The following is a 23774-nucleotide window of genomic DNA, read 5'->3' on the forward strand; positions in this document are numbered from 1 at the left end:
AAGAGCTAATGGACATCCTCAAAGCAAAACAAATACAACACAATGACCTTCGAATTATAACAAATCTATATTATAAACAGCAGGCACACGTACGCATTAATGAACACACATCAGAAGAGTTCGAAGTTAAAAGAGGAGTGCGACAGGGGTGTGTATTGTCACCACTACTATTCAATGCATACTCTGAAGAAATTATGAAAAGAGCTCTTGAGGGAGAAACAGCAGGAATCAAGGTCAATGGAACACCAATTAACAACATTAGATATGCGGACGATACTATCATAATAACAGACAACCTCCGAGACCTCCAAAAGCTAATGAACAAGATAGTTGAGTATGGAGAGGAATATGAATTATCAATAAACACCAAGAAAACCAAATTTATGAGGATATCAAAAACCCAAAATAATGGTGAAAGCCTGACAATTAACGGTAGTGCTTTAGAACAAGTTGAAAACTACCACTATCTTGGCACAATAATTAATCACACAAACGATTACTCCAAAGAAATCAAAGTTCGAATAGAGAAAGCACGTACAAACTTCAATAAAATGAGAAAGGTACTTTGTGCAAGAGAACTAAAATTGGACTTGAGAGTTAGGCTGGCAAGGGACTATATTTTCTCGACTCTGCTTTATGGGATAGAAGCATGGACACTTAACGCGTCGACTGCTAAAAAGTTGGAAGCATTTGAAATTTGGGTGTATAGAAGAATCCTGAAGATATCATGGACCGAGCATGTAACAAACAACGAAGTCATGAGAAGAATCAACAAAAGAATGGAAGTATTGGAAACCATCAAGACACGAAAGCTGCAATACCTGGGGCATGTTATGCGTAATGAGAGATACAACCTACTTCAATTGATTATACAAGGGAAAATCCAGGGCAAGAGAAGTGTAGGAAGAAGAAGAATCTCATGGTTGCGTAACTTAAGGGAATGGTACGGATGCACATCAATTGAACTATTCAGAGCAGCAGCATCTAAGATCAGAATGGCCATGATGATTGCCAACCTCCGTCGCGGAGATGGCACGTGAAGAAGAAGGAAACCTACTTCCTTAATGGTAGAATCATCCTTTGCCAGGACATTATGGATTCGAGAGCAGGCCGGAATAAGTATAAGGAATAGTGAGAAACTTCTCGCCTTGGCTGATATCTAAGTTTAAAAAATCACAAATAATATTAAAGTGATATCAGGTTTAATGCTCAAATAAATAAATTTTAATCAAATAAAAGGAAGATATCGAGCACAGTTTTTATTGAATCTTGCCCAAGTACTTTCGCTCCTAGAGCATCTCCAGGGGCATTTCGTCAAAATTAGGCTATCCAACAATATATGGTGAATGTCATAAATATTAACTGATACATTTACACAACACGAGAAAGGACAAATAGTTTAAAAATTATTATAAAAATGCGAAGAAGCTACATATTCCGTGACATCAGGAGAGAGAATGATGTCACCCAATGTCATTCTCTCTCCTGATGTCACCCAATAAGTAGCTTCTTCGGATTTTTATAATTTTTAAACTGTTTGTCCTTTGTCTCGTGTTGTATAAATGTATCAGTTAATGTTTATGACATTCACCATATATTGTTGGATAGCCTAATTTTGGCTAAATACCCCTGAAGATGCTCTAGGAGCGAAAGTACTTCGGAAAGTTTAATAAAAAATGTGCTCGATATCTGCCTTTTATTTGATTAAAATACAAATAATATTGATTTACTTTACATGCATTAGGATTTCAAAGAAGTTAAATTTAAAAAGCTTAGGATAGGGAGTCTGGGGCCTTCAGTTTAGAGTTAAAGTTAGCGACTTTTTTTTGAGCCAGTCCGGCTCTGGTACGACCCTTTTGAAATTGTTTAAAAATTGATTTGAATGTTCACAAAATTGTGTCACTACTTGTTAAATATTTGATATTTCAGGATTCACGTTTACGTTGATCATACTTTTATAATTTATCTGAAATACTTTTATAATTTATTTTACTAGGAGTTTAGTTCCTTTTGTACGATTGCTTTGCTTGGAAACACTTGTTCAATAAATAAAACGAGACGTTAATAACATTTTATTGTATTTACATAATCAAAGGCTTTATTTTGTACAGTCTGTAGTCTATACAGTTTACATGTAAATGTAAAAGGCACATATTTAATCGTGATAGACTTCTACAATACTTCAGAAACATAGACGTCGAAATATTTTCGGTACTTAGCTACACCAAAAGCTTTATTTTATTTCATAAAGTATATTAACTATATATATATTTCATAAGGTATATTAGTAGTACAATAATAATACAAAAATTTATCGTTTAATATACTTATGTATAAATATACCGGCTCAGGATATACACTGAAAAAACATACAATGTGAAATCAAAATTAACTTTCAACTCCCTCCTCTTTGCGAAAAAATAGTAATTGTTGCTTCTATTCTACAACACGAGACATGATTCAATCCTACAACCACCCAAGCACAGCTATTTAAGTATATGAAACTGTTACATTATATATAACTTAAATTAAGTCAAAAATAAATACTTATTAGAAGTCACACTGTATATATATGGGCAAGCTTATTCCCACCTCTTATATTAAAACGTTAACGTCTTTATGAAATAAAACAAAAAATCTCTACAAGAACACCTTCACGTGCTTGTAGTACAATAAAATTATTATATAAACTAATCTATGAAAATCACATTAAATATCAGAACCCTGGTTACAAATTATTCAGCTAGAATACAATCCAAAAATCTTTCATTACAAAAATCTTCACATATTACTTTAACAGTGAAATTTTAGTGCAACAGCTACAAGCCTACCGGCAGTGTAAGCCTTAGGAAAACACGAAAAATATCCAGACATCAAGTACTTTATTAAGAGATTACAAAAACAAATCGCTTCCATTGGATACCACGAACTAAACAGAATTTACCAATATTTTTACAAAAAGTTCACATATAATTAATACATAAAGTAAAAGCTTGGTAACTCAAATTTTGCTCTCCATGTCAATTCAGCCTAAAACAGATGAACACCCTGGTCAAAACTATGGGTAATACTGGCGGTTAAAATGTAGCACTGACACTGTTACCATTTTTTGTACGATTCAAGGTCCAAGAATATCATCCTACTCCGATATAACTCTTAAACTTGCTCTGGCAATATTAACACTAACTAGCAACACATTTTGATATTTAATGAAAAAATTAAAGTAGGTAGAAAATTTCTACAAATACTTGAATATGTTATCGTATAAAATAACTATTGGAAAGAAAGGCTTGTTGACTGTCTCCTACTTAGTTCTTAACAGCGTTTCAGTTGTAAATACACTGCTCAATAAAATCAGATTAACACCGAACAAATTTAAGTTACAATAATATACGTTGTTTATTATAAAATGACGGTGACATCAGAACTACAGATTTGGCAAGCCTTTTACTAATTTGTTTACTAATAAATAGATCGAGTCAAGATTTATTCTTGAAAAATAATGAATCATATGTAAACAACAATAATGGAATGGCATGGCGACCACCTTATCTCTGTATTTGTTGATTGTTTTTCCTAAATCCATTCGTGGATTTTAAGTCTCAACGTTTTACATCTTGGTATCTTCTTGATGTGTTGGGATTTTGAATGCCCTAATGTCGTACATCATAAATAGTAAATATATGTAGTATATAATGGTCCGTGATCTAGCATTAACGTTTTTAAAAAGTTTTAATTGACTTTATTAATTAACATAGATCTCTAAATTAAATCAGTCCACTTCAATAGTATATTTAGAGGAATTTAACACATAAACTCACAACTTTCAGAATGTTTGAACAAGATTGGCGAAAGGACACAACCTCCTCTCTTTTTATTTCTATATCTTCACTTGTCTGTTCTTCTATCTGTACTACTGGTCTTTGATCATAGTAGAGATATAAAATGTTAATATCTTTTGTTTAGTCTAGGTTTTTTCCTGTAACAGTTGTATCAGACGCATTACTTTACAGTACTACCAACCAAATCGATCTAAATAAAATAGCTGTCACCTTCAGTTTATAATAAGCTATATATTCGGATTAAATCGAAAACAAAAACAAATTGAATCATTTATAAACTAACTGAACATAAATAAATAATTTAATTAAATAATGTAAAAACTGCCGCTTTTCTTATATTTTCGCAGCATTTAGAATGTTTCCAATTATTTTTTCAAATAAAACCTTACACTATACAAGGTAAATCATTATTAGCTGCTGAAAATATGGCAAATAAATAATATGACAAATTTTTAGAACAAAAATACAAATATTTAATACAAAATTAACTCATGAATAAATTACACAACACGTTGTATATTACTCAGTCATTTGTCGAGTCTGTGAGTGAAAATTTATGATTTTCATATTGAATCTAGTCAAACAACTCATCTATGTAGTAAACTATTATTCCAATACTGTGTAATTTGGTAATGCGGTTCAATGCCAAAATGAAAATATAATTCTGAAACCAAACCTTTTCAGTTGTATCAAGTAGTTATAAATAATCTTCATGACAATCCTTGACTGTCTTTCACCACAATTTGTACTATCTTGAACTAGATCATCTTTCACTTATGGTTCACTAGTCCGTAGAGGGGAATATTGAGAAAATCTCAAAGCCCAAAGATCAACGGAAAGGCAAATACAATTTAATACAACTTAAAGATCGAGAAACGAACGACTGTAGAGAATTGAGCAAAGTCGAAGACGTTTCAGACGAAGTGGTAACACTTTCAGTAGCTTGAACACCGAGATATCAAAAGCAATTCGTAAAGATCCGAGGAAGTATAAATCAGAAAATATAAAAGTTGACTGAGGAAAATATACTCAGAAGAAAGCTTTATGATGGTAAAAAGGCAATTATTAAAGTAAAATACAAAGAAGGTAATATGAAGAACTATATAAAACCCAATTAAACCGAACTTCTGTCAAACATAAAGATAAATGAAGTGAAGCAAACCTTAAAGGAAATGAAAAACAACAAAGCTACGGGAGACGAACTAATAGTAATAAAAGCTGTTAAAGTAGGAGGCGACAGATGACTCGAAGTAGTTAGTGAACTATTTGACATAAATGTCTAAACATAGAATGTTATAGAAAAGATTGCACAAACCAAATAGAGATGGGTTAGTCATACGCCGCCGTTAAACAATAACAGGTGGACCAAGACTCGTAGAATGGAGACCTAAAGAACACAAGAGACATCGAGATACATACACCAACAAGATGGATGAATGACAAAAACAGCAGGAAATTGGATGCACAAAGGACAGGGTAGAGAACAGTGAAGGAGGATGGAAGAGACCATGATGATGATTACGTTTCGACTAAATGATGGGAGATGTAACAAGTAGATACAATTTTGGAGACCGTGTGAATGTAAGAGAGGAAAACCATGCTGGATAAGATTAATACGATTCTGAAATTATTTTTTGTGGTATTTTGTTGACATGTTCAAAAAATGGATAGAATAAGGTATGATAGATGGAGATTATTTCTAGATAGATCAGAAGAGACATTAACGTAAGTAGAAATAAAGAAACATAAATCACTTAATTGGCAATGTGTCTACAGCTTTAATTAAGTAGCAAAGTGAATTCGATTGTATATATTTACTTATATTTTATTGTATTGTTGAAGAGAGTGGTATTGGAAGTGAAGATAATCGCATTGGAAGAGTTTTTGAAGATTGTGGAATACAATATGGTAATACTACCATTTAAAAGTTCATAGTTTTTTGTGTAGTGGTAGCAAAAGCGGTTTTGCGTGTTGAAAATGATGACGTTTCGACTAAATGATGGGAAAGGTACATACAATTTTGGAGACCATGTGAATGTAAGAAAGGAAAACCATCCTGGATGAATATTATTTCTAGATAGATCAGAAGAGAGACATTAATGCAAGTTAAAATAAAGAAACATGGATCACTCAATTGACAATGTGTCTAGAGATTTAATTAAGTAGCAAAATGAATTCGATTGCTTATATTTACTTATAGTTTATGGTATTGTTGAAGAGAGTGGTATAGGAAGTGAAAATAATCGCATTGGAAGAGTTTTTGAAGATTGTGTAATACTACCATTTAACAGTTCATATTTTTTTGGGTAGTAGTATCAAAAGTGGCTTTGGTTGTTGAAAAATTATGATGATGATGATGTTTCGACTAAATGATAGGAAAGGTAGATACAATTTTGGAGACCATGTGAATGTAAGAGAGGAAAACCATGCTGGTTAAGATTGATATTTTGAACTTATTTTTTGTGTTATTTTGTTTTATTTTTTGGAAAAAAATATAATAGTAGTAGGCAAAATATTATAGCAGTTACAACAAGATGGATGACAAGAACACTGGATGGAGATCAGCAGAGGAGACAAGGGGACGACTATGTTCAAAAAATGGATAGAATAAAGTACGATGGATGGAGATTATTTCTATATAGATCAGAAGAGAGACATTGATATGAGGAAAAATAGAGACACATGGTTGACCAAATTGACAATGTGTATAGAGCTTTAATTAAGTAGCAAAATGAATTCGGTTGTATATATTTACTTATATTTTATTGTATTGTTGAAAAGAGTGGTATTGGAAATAAGATAATCACATTGGAAGAGTTTTTGAAGATTGTGGAATACAATCTAGTAATACTACCATTTAACAGTTCATAGGTTTTTGTCAAAATTGTTCGAAAAGGTATTGGTTTCTCCTGTGTCGTATATAAAAAGTACCTTAATAGTGGGAAATAACGCACAATTTTTATTATTATTTCACAACTATGCAGCCACATACTGATTTTTGTTGAAATAAATGTATGCGGTACAAAAATACAAATAAATTTAATGTAATATTATTATATTATGTACTATATTATGTATATTAAAGGCTATATATATTAAAGGCTATACGCGAATAGTTGCACATTGCTTAAAATGTTCTATAAATTTGCCAAAAATAATGATTCACTGCAATAATGTATTAAATATCTTTAATGGTACACAGCCATTTTAAACAAAAAAGATATAAGACTAGAATGTAACTCTATGGCGAGTTATTGACTATATCGGGTCATTTACGGAAAATGAAGGCTCTGTATGAAATAATCCTCAATAAAATGGCAAGTTTGCAGCAATTGCATATCATAACTTCGAATGAAAACTTATGTTTAATTTGAAATACCTGATTTTCTCTATACTGGAAACCTTCAAAAATCACTATATTTCAATTGTTTATTTCATTATTTGTTAGATAAAGCTTTTATGGTGTTCATAATCTAACTTGAAGGTTGGGAAATAGTTCATTTCTATAACCCTCGTGATGTTTCAGTAAGAGTGAATGAGATGAATAACTATTTAAAAAAAATATTGCGAGTCAATAGTCATTCAAGTTTTTTTATCACAAGTCATATTTGTATGTATCTGGTAATCATGTATAGAGGTCATATGTATCTCATCATTGTCTAGATATACTAGGATATTTAAATAATAAATGATGTCTTCTTATATCGATGTAACATCGATCGTTCTAAGCTTTGTTAAATGTAATGTATGTAGCAATTGAAAATTATGTAGGTAACAACGTAAATTTTTATAATGTATGTATAATTATGCAGAAATAATTTTATATAATTTATTAATATATATCCTGTATCACAGTGATGCAATATGTTTAGGTCACAATTATGGTATTTCTAAAGAATTTAATAGTTTTTGACGTAGTTTTACTACTGGTATAACAATGAGGGTAATAAAAATAATTTATCATTTATTTTCAAATGTTGACCAATTTGTTTGTCTCCCTCAAAAAATTCACTGGATCACGTAAGTTATGATATAACTGGAACACATGCTATTTTGGAATAACGCTTATTCGGTAGCGAAAACCGTAATTGAGAAATATTTCCGTACAGGGCCATAACAAAAAGCTTTTCATTGTCCATTTTTATCCACGTTAGATTACACACTACATCCTGGGGTCACTTCATCCGTATTTTGCTGTGTCCAGCGACACTGGTGACTTGAACTACTGGTATCATTTCGTAAACTTTGTTCTAGTTCTAATAGTTGACCCATAAAGTTAAGATTGGGCGATATGATGGGGCGGGCTTCTTTCACTTTTTTATAGGCTTCCACCATCGACATCTGTTTGTATTTCATTATGTAAGCTATGGCTATAGTTGCGCTGCGGGAAATTCCAGCTTGGCAGTGGACCAACACTCTCGAACCATTTTTCCTAGCTGCTTCTGCAAAATAAAACACACTCGTTAATATATTATATTCTACCATAGAGAAAAGCATACTATCTACTATATTAATAAGTGAATAAACCACAATTTTAATTGAAAACACATTTCCACGTCGGAAATTGGTTTGAAATAAAGTAAGACTCACTGAAAACCGGATGAATTTTTGTATGTCGTCCACTTAGCAGTGTTGCCGATGTGTGCGTTATTTCTGATATATTCCCTCTTATGTATAAAATCTTCCACTAGGGACTTTCAAACTTTGACAATTGATAGGGATTATATTGTTAAAGCTACTCTGTCCAAAAATAAAAGCATTGTTTTATCAAAATGGGTGTTCTGTTCGGTAAACGTTCAGCGCGCTTCGCCCATTTTACGGTCGCCATAATCGTCCTACCGAAATGACTATCGCAGTGTTGTGGATAAATTTGAGACCACTGAGACCATTGAGACCTTCCCTCCTTAAAATTAATGGCAACAAGTTAAATCACCTCAGTCGCTGATGACATCGTGATTTATAGCGAGCACATTCGAGGAGTTATGATGAAGGAACTCGCAGACAGCTACCAATACATGACATGACATACAAATGAACATTACAAAAACAATGAAAAACACAGACGACCCCAGACGTATAACTATAAATGGCAGTGAGCTAGAACAAGTCCAGGAATATATCTACCTAGGCCAAATTCTGAAACTTAACAAAGAAAACCAAATTGCGGAAAAACTAGAAGACCAAGACTGACATGGCAGGATTTGGAAAACTCAGAAAAACTCAGAAGCTTAAGAACCGCAAAATAAAATGTTCAACCAGTGCATCCTTCCTATGACATATGGATGTCAAACCTGGACCCTAACCCAGGCAAATATGAATAAACTAGTGATAACAAAAAGGGCAATGGAAAGAGCAATGTTAGGTATACAATTGTCAGATAAAAAGAGGAACGACTGGGTAAGATCAAAAACAAAAGTTGAGGATATCATAACAAAAATTGACAAACCCAGATGGAGCTTCGCAGGTCATACTGCTAGACAAAAAGACCAACGTTGAAGACCTTACAACGGTAGACGTCCAAGAGGAAGAAAACAGATGAGATGGGTGGACGACATCAAAAGAACAGCCAGAACAAATTGGAAGTATCTTGCTCAGGATAGAGATCGATGGAAGGATTTGTGGGAGGCCTATGTTCAAAAATGGACGATAGAAGGCGAAGAAGAAGATATTTTCCTTCTTTCCAGTCATCTTACTTGGTCTTGAAGTTGCGAAACTGTAGAATCTCAGGGTCAGTGTTTATATCTGAACTGACTTTCCAGCTATTTTACTTATTTCCTCTTTGATGGTGAGGATTCCATGATCCCGGTGGAGATATTCCTTGCTTACATGAGACGGCCCATTTGCTGATGTGCCCGGTTTTTATCTAAACGCTCCTTCTATCTACGGTTGCTACATGTATTAGTTTTAAAATTTCTATAGTAATCCAAGTAGTGGGTACGATCTAGGAAACCTTTTGCGTTTCACCTTAATTTGGCTTGTACTTTTTGACAAGAATATGACAATATGACTAAAGGCAGTATCAACCAGTGAGTATTATCTTAATCATTCGAAACAGATAAGTCTCCTCGAGTTTTTAATACGAGAAAAACAAAAGTATCATATTATATCATAATTTGTTTTCGATTATGTTTATTTGCCTTTGAAGATATTTATTTATTTTCGAGCGCCACGCTGACGAAAAAATTTATATGATAAAATTTACATATATTTTATTCTATACATGACTTTTATAACTATAAACTATATGATTAATAACTATAAAGGTGTCCATTTAGATCATTTCATAATTTTCTGCACTGGAATGATTTAAGCGGATCCAATCGACGACAAAGTTGAACATTTATTTTGGATGCTTGTATAAACTTACTATGAAAAAAGGTATAAAATTACAGCAGCAGACCATGTAATAATGCTCAGAAAGTCGGTAAACATTAATTGATGAACTCATAATTGGAGAACAAGAGCTACAGAATAAGAAGAAAAGCAGGAAATAATAGTGTCTGTTAAGTTTTTAATGATTTACTTATTATCCGTAGACGAAGATGGAATCGAATTTACAAAGGTAAAACAAAATGTAAGAAAAAACCCGAAGTGGCTAAAAACCATAGAGAAGTACAAAGAATATGTATTTAAGTAGAATAAATCACAACAATAGAACAAAAAAAAATATTTAATTATCAAATGTCAAACCTAAAAGAAAAAGTTTTTCTTAAAAGAAAAACTGGACCTTGAGTATTATAAACGACATAAGAAGAAATAAAGAAAAAAAAACATATTGTTCTGGAAAAATAATAAACTACAATAATCTTTTGTCTTTTTTTTTCAAGATTTATTTTACGTAGATAAAAGGTTAAATAACATTCATTAGAAGCTTCTAAACTACTATTCCTCTAAGTTAGTGACATAATAAATGATATTTATTTTAGTAGTTTATCAAGATCTGATAAGTTAATGATTCACAGTACATCAATGATTGAGTAAACTAATTGAAGTGAGTAATGATCAGATCAACGAAATCAATGAATAATAAGAAAAAAAAAGGAAAGGAAAAGATATATGCCAGTAGAAAAAGTCTTCTACGAAATACAGGGAACATTTATTAGAATTAATAAATAAAAGATCTTGTAGAAATAATAGAATAGTAGAAAGTATTAATACAAAATCGACAATAATATTCAAGAAAAAAAAAATTGTTGAAATAGCAATGTAAATTTTGGCGCCAATAAAAGAAACAATTGGATAAAAAACTAATAAACACTTATTTGAATTAAATATTTGGCAAAAAATATGTGTCACACATTTTTTTTTCTTTTTTTTAAGGCGTCGTCACCGCCGGTACAATTGTTTAAAAAATAATATATCATATCGGAAAGGATCGAGGTAAAAATAACTTGTACCAAAATATGTTTTAATGCTCTCATGCTTTTGCCTTGCTGACAAAAATGCTATTAAGGTATTTAAGCAAAAACATGGCTGTCGTAAGCTCCTTTGTGACAGGCATATGGCATGTCGTCGCTTGTCGGCTAATATTAGATTGTGGTTTAGAAATAAACAGGATAATGCACAGATTTAGTTCAAGTATGAGTCATAGTTTCCCTCTGTTTTCCTGTTGCTTCGACCATCTGTCTTACCCGACTATAGTCCAGACGCTTATGCTCCAAATTTACAAATACGCTCAACAGTACACAATTCCGAATTAAATTTTAATTTTTATAATTTTATCCTTTTTTGTTTATTGACTGTGAAATATGAAACAAACCAAATTAATCAAGAAAAACAACTAACAAAAACCAGAAAATCAATCAAAAACAATGTTAGACGTGACACCTAAATATAAGAGACCTTTAAATAAGAGACAAGGCAAGAAAGCAAAGACTTTTTCGTAAAAAGCATTGCAAAAGACTATTTATTACCTGTAAATAATATTAAAGAGGAAGGGATAATAGGAGAAATGGTGTTTAATAGCAAAAACTACCCAACTGAATTGTTTATAAAAGTTTTTGGTTTAGAAAGTAAGAACGTTAAGTAATGGTATGTAAGAACGGGATTCATTTATTTTCATAAACACAAATTTGTGGCATATATTTTGATCGTTCTTCTAACAGAGCCAAAAAAGAATTTAGGAATAAAACTTTACCAATTCGAACAAACAAGAACAATAAAGTGCAAAAAAAAGAACCAAGATGAATGCAGAGGCGTCAAATACTGCGCATCCTCTGCTACATCAATCTCCCATTCTCTACGTGGTTCTCCTTTTCGTTTATAAGTAATAGATTTTGTTGTTTAGGGCTCATCTTGGACTCTACTCACTACATTATCAGACAATCGAAGTCTCTGGAGCCGAGCGAATTCTGAGATAGATATTTTTTTAACAGTTGCAGGTGCTTATATGTCAAGCGAAATACAGCAAAGAATATAAAATATTGAAAAGCTAGATTTTGAATATCTCAAGTTTGGCAAATCCCGATAGCGTGCCCTAAAAAATCTAAGATACAGTAAAAATTTCTGAAATAATGAATTTTCCACACGAACAAAATGTAATTTGAGAAGAACAGAGGATAACATAAAGTCGAAATCGACTTCATTTAAGGCCTATATATCAAATAGTGTATTTGTACGCCTCAACATAACGAAATTGCAATCTTAGACTGCTCATGGGAAAGCTTTGATTACCTTCTTACTCAGTGTTTTCCTTAGTTCATTTTTGACCATACACCTCCTGCATTCTGTATTGTAACCGTCTCTGTTTGAACTGTGTTCATCCATTTTTTGATACTGTTTGTTTTCCTTTTTTCCCTCAGCTTTCATTGTAATGTTTTCTTAATCCATCTGGGATTATCCATATTTGCTACATGTCTATATTATTTTTCATTAAGATTTTACTGATGTCTTCCGTTTTGGTTACTTTCCTATCTAGTTTATGGATTTCGTATCATTTTGGTCTTATACTTTTGTTTTGGTGTTTATAGGGGTGTTTATGGGATATATAAGTATATATCTCTAGTACATACACGTAATTTCATGTTTCCGAAAAACTGCTTGCTCTAGTAACTTGTAATTTTCGAATATACCTGCTAATTTGTTTGTAGTTGTTTAACTCATTGTTATTTCCTTTTTGTGCATTAGCGCGATAACCGCATTGTTCCAATCATCTGGTATTTTCCGTTCTGCAAGACATTTATTTCACTTACTGCACAAAAATTAGTCATAAAACAACACCGCAATATAAATCTGAAAATTTCGTTACCTAATCAACCGCACTGATTATTTTCTCAGAGACATATAGTCCAGTCAAAAGGACCAACTGTTAAACTGTAAACAAAAAAAGTTTAAATCAGGAAGACGAACTGTCGCGGTCTGAGTCAGCAGCGTAGCTAAAAATATATACATGGAACCTGAAATATAACAAGAAAATATGCTTTCCAGAGCAGGGTCTGAAATTAATCTGTAGAAAGTTAAACGCGCAATCCTGAAGAGTTTTGAAATTGTTACATAAAGAAATGTTACGAAAATGGAAATATAAAAATACATAATACAAAAGACATATTATTATTCAAGTAAAGTGTTTAATAAAGTGATGACCAAAGTGGCGTACCAAGAAATATATTACATACCACCATTTGACAATCATTATATCAAAATATATACTTTTAACACAAATAAAATGTTTATAGGATGACAATTAAATATCAAATTTTAATCTCGAAATGAATTCAGCAAGATAATTATTTATCAAATATTAATTTATATATATATATATATATATATATATATATATTATATATATATATATATATAATATATAATAATATATATAATAATATATATATATATATATATATATATATATATATATATATATATATATATATATATATATATATATATATATATATATAAGTAGTTCAGCGATTGAACATTTTTCTTTTAAGGGAACAGGAACAGGAACTTAGTTTCCTTGTGGATTTTTCTTTTCGTCGAATACCCAAAAAAATCCTAGAAAGGTCTTTACCTCCATTCAGATCTCACCTGTTTCTCTCTACACCATCCTCTTACCAATGTCGCCCGCAATGTCCCAGCCACCTCGTTATGTTTTTGTATCTTCTAGTTTCTGAACATATCCCAGTCATATCAGCCTCAGTTTGTTTTATAAATTATACAATTTCTTTTCCTCGTCGTTAAATTCATTTGTTTATCTCATCCTTTCTTTGGATTCTCTAAGTGCCATCATGTTCTTATCGTCACTAACTGGATGATATATTTGCTAGGTCCTAGGTACGGATATCCTTTAGCATTGTATTTATCTTCTTACTATCAAAAGTTTGCTTTAAGTCTGTATACATATTATATAGTTCCACGTAAAATTCATAAGCTTTTTCTTATATAATTGTTAAAATAATTAACACCAGTCATAAAGAGAATAATAAGTCTGGACATAATATATAGTCTGGTCAAATAAAAGGACAGTAACCAGTAACCTATCTGGGTTCTTTCCAATTTCCATTGTCTCTTTATATGTATTTCCAGATATGCGTACTTGGCGATCTTTTCGTTGTATTTAACAATATCTAGTTCATTTATTAACTAGTATGAGATCTGGTTTATTATGTGCCACTGGCTGGTCTGTGATCACAGTGCGGTCCTAATATGGCTTGTAGTTATTCTCAAACATAGTCTTAGAGAAGAAGACTGAATGAGAACGACTGGACCTGAAGATTAATATAGACAAGACGAAGGTATTGGTGATTAGCAGAACACGAAATATGCAATTAAATATAAGAGTAAACAATAAGAACATCCAAAAGGTCCCCACGTTCAGATAACGCGGTAGTTGGATAACTGAATATCTAGATCCAGACATAGAGACACGTAGTAGGATTGAGCAAGCCAGAACAGCATTTACTAATATGAGAACCTTGCTAAGCAATAGCAGCTTTAACTTAAAGCTTCGATACCGCTTTGTAAAATGTTACATTTACTCCATACTGCTATATGGTGTAGAAACCTAGACCATAAAGGCCAATGTGGTGAACCGATTGGAGGCCTTGGAAATGTGGGTATTTAGAAGACTACTTAAAATTTCCTGGACAGGTCACACAAAAAATGTATTAAATCGAATGGGCAGAGAACGAGAATTGCTTAAAGCTTATTATGGAAGGGAAGATAGAAGGAAAACGGGGCATTGGAAGAAAGAAATACGCATGGCTTAAAAACATAAGGGATTGGACAAACCTCGATGCCCATGCACTCTTTAGAGCCACACAAGACCGAGAGGAGTATGCCAGAATTGTCGCCAACATCCACTAATTGGATAGGGCACCATAAGAAGAAGATACTCTTAGAACTTATTGATAATATGGTAAATGTTTGGTTTGGAGAAATCCCAGTTGGTTAGCTATCTCTTAAGGAAGGATCTTTCATATTGCGTCATCCCGTTCCTTACGTTCAGATGCAACAAATGCCTGGCAGGCACCGGTAAGATGGTATATTTCAGGTAATTTTTGTTTGTTATAACCTGATCCTTTTTGCTTCAGGTAACATCTTTCCTAATGCAGAGGTTTACCAATCAGGTGCGCATCCCAATTATTATTAATATTATTATTTTTCCCATTTCGTGGCTATTGTGTAGTCATCTGTTTTTATAGGTATTGGGTATTTTACGATTTCCAGTTACCGCATGTTATTATGTCAACACAAGGAATTCCTAAACTGATAAGAATACCACAAAGATTCTGCTAAGGAAATACAAATATTAAACAGTATTTTTGAAAGTGTTATTAGGAAGTTTAAATTTTAAATTAAGTAATAGCACTACTAATATATGGAATGACATTATTAAGAAAATGTAATACAGTATACTCCCTCTATAACGAACACGGTTATTACGAGGTTTCGCTTATAACGAGATACATTAGATGTCCCGTGAAATTTCTATTGAACTATAACCGTTTATAGCGAGGCAAATTTGGTTATAACGAGAGAGAGTAAGAAGATCCAAAAACGTGTTTTTTACGTTTTTAGTCCGGTCGTGGGTATAAATAAATACCTTTTCAAACAGCTCCTCAATAAACTTAACTGCAGCCCGCAATAAACTTCTTTACAATGAATAAATACAACTGTTTCACATCTTTAGAAAATATATGATACTGGACCATTTAAAGCAGTTAAAAATAACAGAGTTCTTAAAATTGCAGAAGCAATAGTTTATGTTATCCTTGAAAATACGATGTATACATTATGTAGTTGGAAACAAATATAAGTACAGCTTTTTTGTTTTAACGTATTAACGTATATCATTGATAATAAAAGTAAACAACTCTTTTATGTTTTAATATATTTCATTGACAATAAAAGTAAATAACTTTTTTTCAAAAACGCCATTCAAACAATATTTATTAGCATCTTATATTGCTCCGAATGGCTTCACTATAGGAAGTTAATGGTTTAGAAAACTACAGATTCATATGTATGCACAGTATTATGATTGTCTGATATAACGAGATCGGCTTATAACGAGGTAATTAGTCTGTCATTTCAGTTCTCGTTATAGAGGGAGTGTACTGTAGTATGATTTTTATTCGATCATTTAGCCATCAGCCCCCCTTCGAAAACCACCTCCTACCGTTATCTCACTGCAGTTGATTATGTCTGTCGCAGTCGAAACGTCGGGAGGAAATAAATCTAAACCACGGAAACTGGCTATAATAATTAAAGACATTTTAAACTTACCAATAAACTCAAATGCTTCTTCAAAATACTGTTTCAGGTTTTGATGTTCGGAATCTGTAGCGGGTATTTGCTTGTACGTGATGCCGTATTCTTCGTGGTACCCCGGTAACTGTGAGGTGACGTTGAGAACGCAGGTGGTACCCAATCCTCGGAGGCAAGACGGATCGGTCGCATCCTTCAGATTACCCAGATACAAAAAGGGTAAAACTTTCGAAGCGGGGAAAGAGTCGACATCTGCATGAGTGGCCGGTGAAGAAGGTGAGCTCCTATTCGACAAAGCCGACATCAATGTGTCCTCGCACAGTTCTTTGTATTTTCTGTGGAATTCCCTGTGACCTCCTGTAAAATAATTTATTGATAGTGGTACCTGGTATACTTGTAATTAATTGCAGAGTAAATTATTTTATAAAAGCATTATTAATTTGATTGTTACCACAAATAGATCCATGAGGCTTATTACTTGATATTTTCATTGTACACCAAGTTTGTTGCCTCGAAATGTAACAAAAAGGTACAACTAATCAATTACAATATCAAAATCATAATTAAAATATTTACAAAACACTACGAAATTTCTTGAAAATTATATCAATTTAAATCTAAACACAAAACAACAATAAAACTCTCCGTCAAAAATCTTTCTAAATATTCATAGGGCAGAACAACGGCTAGATAAAAGCCTTTTTGAATATTTGTTGCTTTTCGAAATATTTAAAGCTTATGAATGCAAAGTACAGCCAGATAATGACAGAAAAATGACCTTTTAACCTTGACAATCATTCGACACTTACACAGATCCACAAACAATAATATGATTAATAGTTTATGTTTTAATAATACCCCCTACTTTCCTAATCATGCCTATGGCGATTTTATTTGATTTTTAACGGTTAAATCTACGGCATCGACACACACAATTAAGACATTCATTTTAACATGAAAGAACATCCATCATCATGTCTGGTAAACTCTGACTAACTTTTGGTATTAGTGGTATTTCCTCTTTTAAAGTAATACTACTGGCGTTGTATTACTTTTTCTCTATAGTAAAATGCTGAGGCAATCGTCACGGTAGTAGCGCCACGAAATACGATATAGCGATTCGTGGTTCGCAGTCACAGTAAACAGTTGGAAGAGTCCATTATTCACAAGCGAGTCTCTTGCACTTTTTGCAACTCTGTTATTGTCCTTTTGTGCGTTGTTTTTAATCACAAAAAAGTATAATTTTTTATTTATTAGGATTTACTGAAAGTCCATCTTTCGAACACCAAATAGTTTTGTCGTTAGGCTTCACCTTGTAACAAAGGGATTTTTTTTAAATTGTTTATCTTCCATTTCCTTTTTGTGCTTTTAAAGTCTTAAGACGGTAACTCCATCTCTTTGAGCTGAGAAAGTGAATAACTTTTTCACCTTAAAGAGAATATACATCTGAATACCGGGAAGAGATTTATGCAATCGTAAGGGCTTTTGAACTTAAAATCAATATATTTACAACTAGCTCGTGGCTCTCAGGAGTCCTAAGATTGGTGTGGAAGACTCTAGGCTACTGTGGGAATGCCGAGAAAAAGATAGAACTTCAACGACATACAAAACGTAAATGAAGAAGGCCAGAAAGATATAGACTCCAACTGGGCCAGAATAAATGGAAAATATTGAATCAGCAGCAAAATATGAAATAAATGACAAAAATTGTGCCCGTTAAAAATAATTGGTTTGATGATGAATGCAACAATAGAAAAAAATGAAGCCTACAGAAAGAGCAGTTTACCTGGCGAACTAGAACAACTATACAGAATTACAAGACAAAGAGAAGAGAAGAAAAGAGGACGCACAAAAGAAAAAAAAAAGAAACCATTTAAATAAGGAACTTGGGTCGCCTGCATAGCAGATTATGTTAAGTTGTTTTTTTTTTCCCATTTAGTATTCTTTTTACGTTCTTCTTTTATTATTTCATCCATGATCAGTTGAACAACAGAGGGTTCAGAGAATCCCCCTGTCTTACCCCATTGCCAGCCTCAATTAAGGCTGCGAGTTCTTTTTCTACTTTTACTTTTATTGTGTTGTTTATTGAAATTGTACTTAGAAAAGTCAAATATATCTACGTTTTCACTGCGTAGAATTCAATTTATATGTTTGTAAAAACATGGTTAATAAGCTCTCATTAGTTAAAGTATCGTATATTTCATGTTTTCATCATTCTTACGGTTTCAATTTTATTCATAATAGCAATTATGAATAAAATTGCGACAAAATATGAATAACACAGAATTGTCAATCAAGTTTTGAGGCGTAAAAACGTACTTTTACATTTGTTTCCGCTATGAGATCGTCTACTACATAAACAGTGACTAATTGTGAAACCAATTATCTTATCAAGTAGATGATTAAAGTTACAAAACGTGGACATTAAGTTTGTAAATAAAACTATGTAAATTCTCTCATCGATGAATGAACCGGGGATAACCTACAATACAGTGAATTCAAATGATGAAAATGTATTTTTATGGCAAATTTGGAAAACGCAAAATATATTTCTTAATCGGTTATTTACTATTTTATTAATTACCTCTAATTGATCTTTAATTGATAACCATATTGATTTATATGCTCATTATTAAACATTTAATATTTGAAATACAGCAAAAGTTATAACACACATAGGTACTACTCTAGGATCCAGGAGGGAGGGAGTTGAGTACCTGTGCGTGTGCAGTTCTATGTCCCCACGGTACCTTGACATTTTTTTGTTGCATAGATTCGATTTTTCGAGGGTACTAGGCTGAAAACCCGTCAGATAATTTGTTATTAACAATTTAATTGTTTATATGATTATACCTCCTAACCTATAAGAAAAATGAAATTGTTCCTTTTGAAAAAATTTACAAAATTGCGTTCGGTAAACTTTATAGGAGTTATAACAAATTTCGTGAAAAACAATTGCAAAATACGAAATTCATGCCCCCTCACTTCTACACTATAGAAACACACACCTCTGTCCCACATATCAGAAATCGATGTACCGAACATTTTTTCCTTCTATATTTACCTACATAAACTGTAGGTAAATATAGAACAAGGCAATTTTGAGAGAATTTAGTAGACAACTTTACTCTTCTCTACTTAATCACCATCATCACCACTACTACAGCTCTAGCTGTTGCGCCATTCTTTCTCATTCTTGTCCATAAACAACCGACGCAAATTTGCCAGGACATGCCTGTTACTTTACTCGTTCTAGCATATTTTAACTTCTCCAGACGGCATTTTCTATTAAAAACTTATCCAGAAGGCATTTTCACATATTTTATCAAGTATTCTTCGAAATACTTTATAAAATCTACAGACCATCTAGTGAGAAATCAAGTAGATTACATTATGATTGAGAAGAGTGTAAAACATCATTTACAGGAAAACTTGAAGAAGTCAGATCTGCTATCCTTCAACTTCACGTGCCGTCTCCGTTTCGAAGTTAGGCTATTATCATTGCTATTTGGGTCTTAGATACAGCTGCACAGAACAGTTGATTGGAGTTACAACTAAACCACTCTCTTAAATTTCGCAGCCAAGACATCTTTCTTTTCCCTATCATTTTTCCATGGATTTTTTCGTAGAAGTTGATATTTATTTCCCCGCATAACATGTCCAAAATATTGAAATTTTCAATAGTGTGTAGTAGTGATTTCAATACTTTCAAAAGATGAATTAAGAACAGAAAATTGTGCCCGTAAAAATCATTGGTTTGACGATGAATGCAAGAATGCAACAAGAAAAAACAATGAAGCCTCCAGAAAGATGCTAGATTAGTGGAATACTTTAACCAGGTACTTAATGTAGAGGAGGAAGAAGAAAACTTGGTAGATAAATGAGGTAAACGGAACAAATAGAGGAAAGAGGAACCACCAACGATTCTTGAAGTTAAAGACGCAGTTAAAAAACTAGCCAGAAACAAATCTCCCGGAATAGATAATCTCCCAGTTGAACTATATAAAGAAGCTGGCCACGATACCATAGTGGCACTACAGCAGCTTATAAAAGAAATATGGATACAGAAATCCCTCCACAGTGATTGGAATAATTTGCACCATACACAAATTATTTTTGCTATACCTTTATTCTTAATTTCGATCACATTTTATTTTCCCTGCAATCAATTTTAAATTTCAGTTGCATTTAAATTTGATTTGATTTATTGTCTGTTGTTGCATATAAATCAAGATATGCTCACTTCACAAAAACTTTGTTTTTAAACGATACTTACCTTACGATACCTAAAGGAAATTTTAAGTGTAGTGAATATACGCGTAGGTATGTAATTATATCATAGTCTGGTGACTCAGTTAATAAATAATACATTAAGTTCCTTTCAAATTTCTATACTCAATATAAATGTTAATGATTTGGTGAACGTAATATATTTGAATGTCGTTTGAATAATTTTGAAATTGATATACGTATGTATCAACTGTATTAAATTTACACAATTTTGTTTTACTATGTACTTGTTTTTCCTTATCGCATACTGCATCACATTTATATCATACTATAAACATAAGTGACTCACCTTCAATATGCATATATTGTATATCATTTACACTAACCAATCATCAATAATTTAACAACGTATCTCGGAAAACAATAAAATCCGTCACAAACAAAATTCTTTTCTGTTAACACATAAAGCATGAAAAGTTATCGAGTAATTTTGAGTACCGAGTACTTTATCACTTCTCAAACCCATATGTTAGTAATAATATATTGACAATACTTTTTTCGTTGGCTTCACGGTTACGATGTATTCTGGTTTGTTCTGGATCACATCTGAATGGCATATATCCTAGTATCCAGTTCACGATGTTTTTCGGGTGTCAAAATTTAAGTTTTCTGTAGTCTGTAGCATAATTAAAAGGCGGCTGAATTATACTAAAACTCAGCCTTAAAACCATTACAATAGATGGGAGCATAGTTGGAAACGAAATTACCGACGAATAAGCAAAAGAAGTACAAAATCAATTTTTACGGGACTGAAAATCATTTTCAGAATTAATAATAACCTAATTCAGGAAGAAATCTAAAGATAAAGAGATCGCAAAGAATCCAAACGTTAGGAAGACTTACAAGGGGACAATCAAAAATAATTTTAGGGATCATTGAGCAACTGAAAAGATTAAAAGTAGTAAATGTGACAAAATGCAGTTTCTTTAATTACCTTAAGAAACTCCAGAGCACATTATCTGGAAGTATATGAGATAGAAGAAGAGAATTTACCTAACATAAAGCCTCTAGATGTACTAAACTTACTGGGAATAATAGAATTGCGTAAGATCTGCTGCTATAATCTCCGAGATTTTATAGATCGCAGTGTCCTCTCCTCTAAAAGCAGTAGTCTACATCAAAACCTTTCTCCCCTTTTACGATTTATTATATATAATTTTTTCAAAAGTCGTAAATTTCACTTAAGTTTGGAATTCCAAATCTATTACCGACCTCGATGAATATCAACATCACAAATGTTATAAAATAGATTTTGAAAATATAAAAACTAAAGCTACCATTATTCTCTCAAACAACGACGATCTGGGAAACCAGTGAGATCGAAAGTTGCCCTGATTGTCTCAACCAAAGAAATGACGACAATTTCACTATAAAGACCACTCTTAAATCATACAGCCTTAAACGGAAACCAACCTGTTCAAAATCTTCTCCCATCATCGTTAAGACATCAAATCACATCGACCCACCATTTTATCGAGAATACAAAAACGGCGATAGGCACCAAATGACTCTAAAAGAGGGTGGTTCAAAGTTCTTTGTTGTCAAATTTAACGTGGTCCAGCCCGGGAACTAAGATATTCCTTTTTACAATATCGTTAATCTTAGTTAATAAGTTTCATTTACGGAACAACATATATCCAACAATTATTCACTCAGGTGTGATTTTAGTTATTTATTAAGCGGATGAGACTCCTTCTTCGCATGAATACATGCCTTTCAGTGCGAATAAGATAAGGTAGCATATAGTCTAATTATATTGAAAATAATGGTGATAGATAAAGCAAAAGCTGTCACGGATGGCAAATCAGTATCATTATTGGCACAACCAAGAGAATTTCTGTATATTATTCAATCTCCTCTGCATTTTAACGTCTGTAATTTTTTCTTTTGTTCTTTACAACATTTTTTTGTCCGTTTAAGGTGCTCGAAGCTGTAGAATAGGTAATTGAATTGATCCTGAGGAATAAGTCGATAAGATCAAGAAAGAATTATCATTTCATAGATATTTTTTAGTCTACAGATAGTTTTTGAGCCAAGGAAAGCCTTATTAGTTTCTTCCTTTATAATAGGATCAGATTTACCATATTAAGTTATTGTTGGACTGGCGTCTATATCAGGGTTACCCTATTGCTAAGTCATTTGTATGCATTTCCTCACTGCTATTGTATTTTATTTTAGGTAAATCATTATGTTTACAATGATAATGTATCTTGGCTTTAATTTCGCTAAATCCGTATTGTATTCAAACGTTTTTATGAATAAAATATTTATGGAAAAATATCACGTGGATTGGTCGTGAAAAATGCTAACTGAAAAGCAGAATATTTCGGTTTTAACTCATTTTACCAACTTTATCATGGACAGACAACATTTGTTTTATTACCCTTTGAAAATATGAAATGTCCGACTCTTGAAAGGCTATAGCGATGCGGGAAATATAAAAATTATTAAAAAAAGACCAAGCGAGGAAAGAACAAGTTCTCGAGAAAAAAGTAAAATACAAAATTTATTACATAAAGGATGTTTGGAGGTTGGAAGTTGATTGCAATGTATGTAGCGGCTCCCATTTTGTATTCAAATTAATTGATAACTAATTTAAAATGTTTCTGGAGATTTTAAAAGGAATGGATGTTATAGAACAATTCAAAACATCATCGTAAAGCTTTGGTAAATGTTTTATGTTAATTTTTGACCAAAACATGGACCTTTTAATGTGTTTTAAATCGCACGGTAAGCTTGCTGTAAATAAAAAAAAAATACATATATAAAATCCATGTAGACTCAGAGATGAATATTACTTTATCATTATAAATAAAAAAGTTGAAGTAGTTTATAGTTGAACTTTTCGTTAAAAAGTGGTGAATTAATTTGTTTATAAGAGTTAAACAAAATTTAGAGGTAAACGTTGTAGTTTGGTTACTGGAAGTTATA

General features: G+C 32.2%; 1 protein-coding gene across 1 annotated transcript in view; it reads right to left on the minus strand.

Moving 5' to 3' along the window:
- Nucleotides 1-2059: 2059 nt before the first annotated feature.
- The window catches only part of LOC140452421 (dual specificity protein phosphatase 10-like), a 114452-nt gene continuing 92737 nt past the window's right edge, over nucleotides 2060-23774 (minus strand). The window contains exons 3-4 of the mRNA XM_072546673.1: nucleotides 16572-16910; nucleotides 2060-8284 (exon numbers count right to left, since the gene is read on the minus strand). Of these exons, the coding sequence (XP_072402774.1) occupies nucleotides 7998-8284; nucleotides 16572-16910 (626 nt within the window). The 3' untranslated portion in view covers nucleotides 2060-7997. The remainder of the gene's footprint in view (nucleotides 8285-16571; nucleotides 16911-23774) is intronic.

This window comes from Diabrotica undecimpunctata, chromosome 10 (genome assembly GCF_040954645.1).
Source record: "Diabrotica undecimpunctata isolate CICGRU chromosome 10, icDiaUnde3, whole genome shotgun sequence".
Taxonomy (NCBI): Eukaryota; Metazoa; Arthropoda; class Insecta; order Coleoptera; family Chrysomelidae; genus Diabrotica; species Diabrotica undecimpunctata.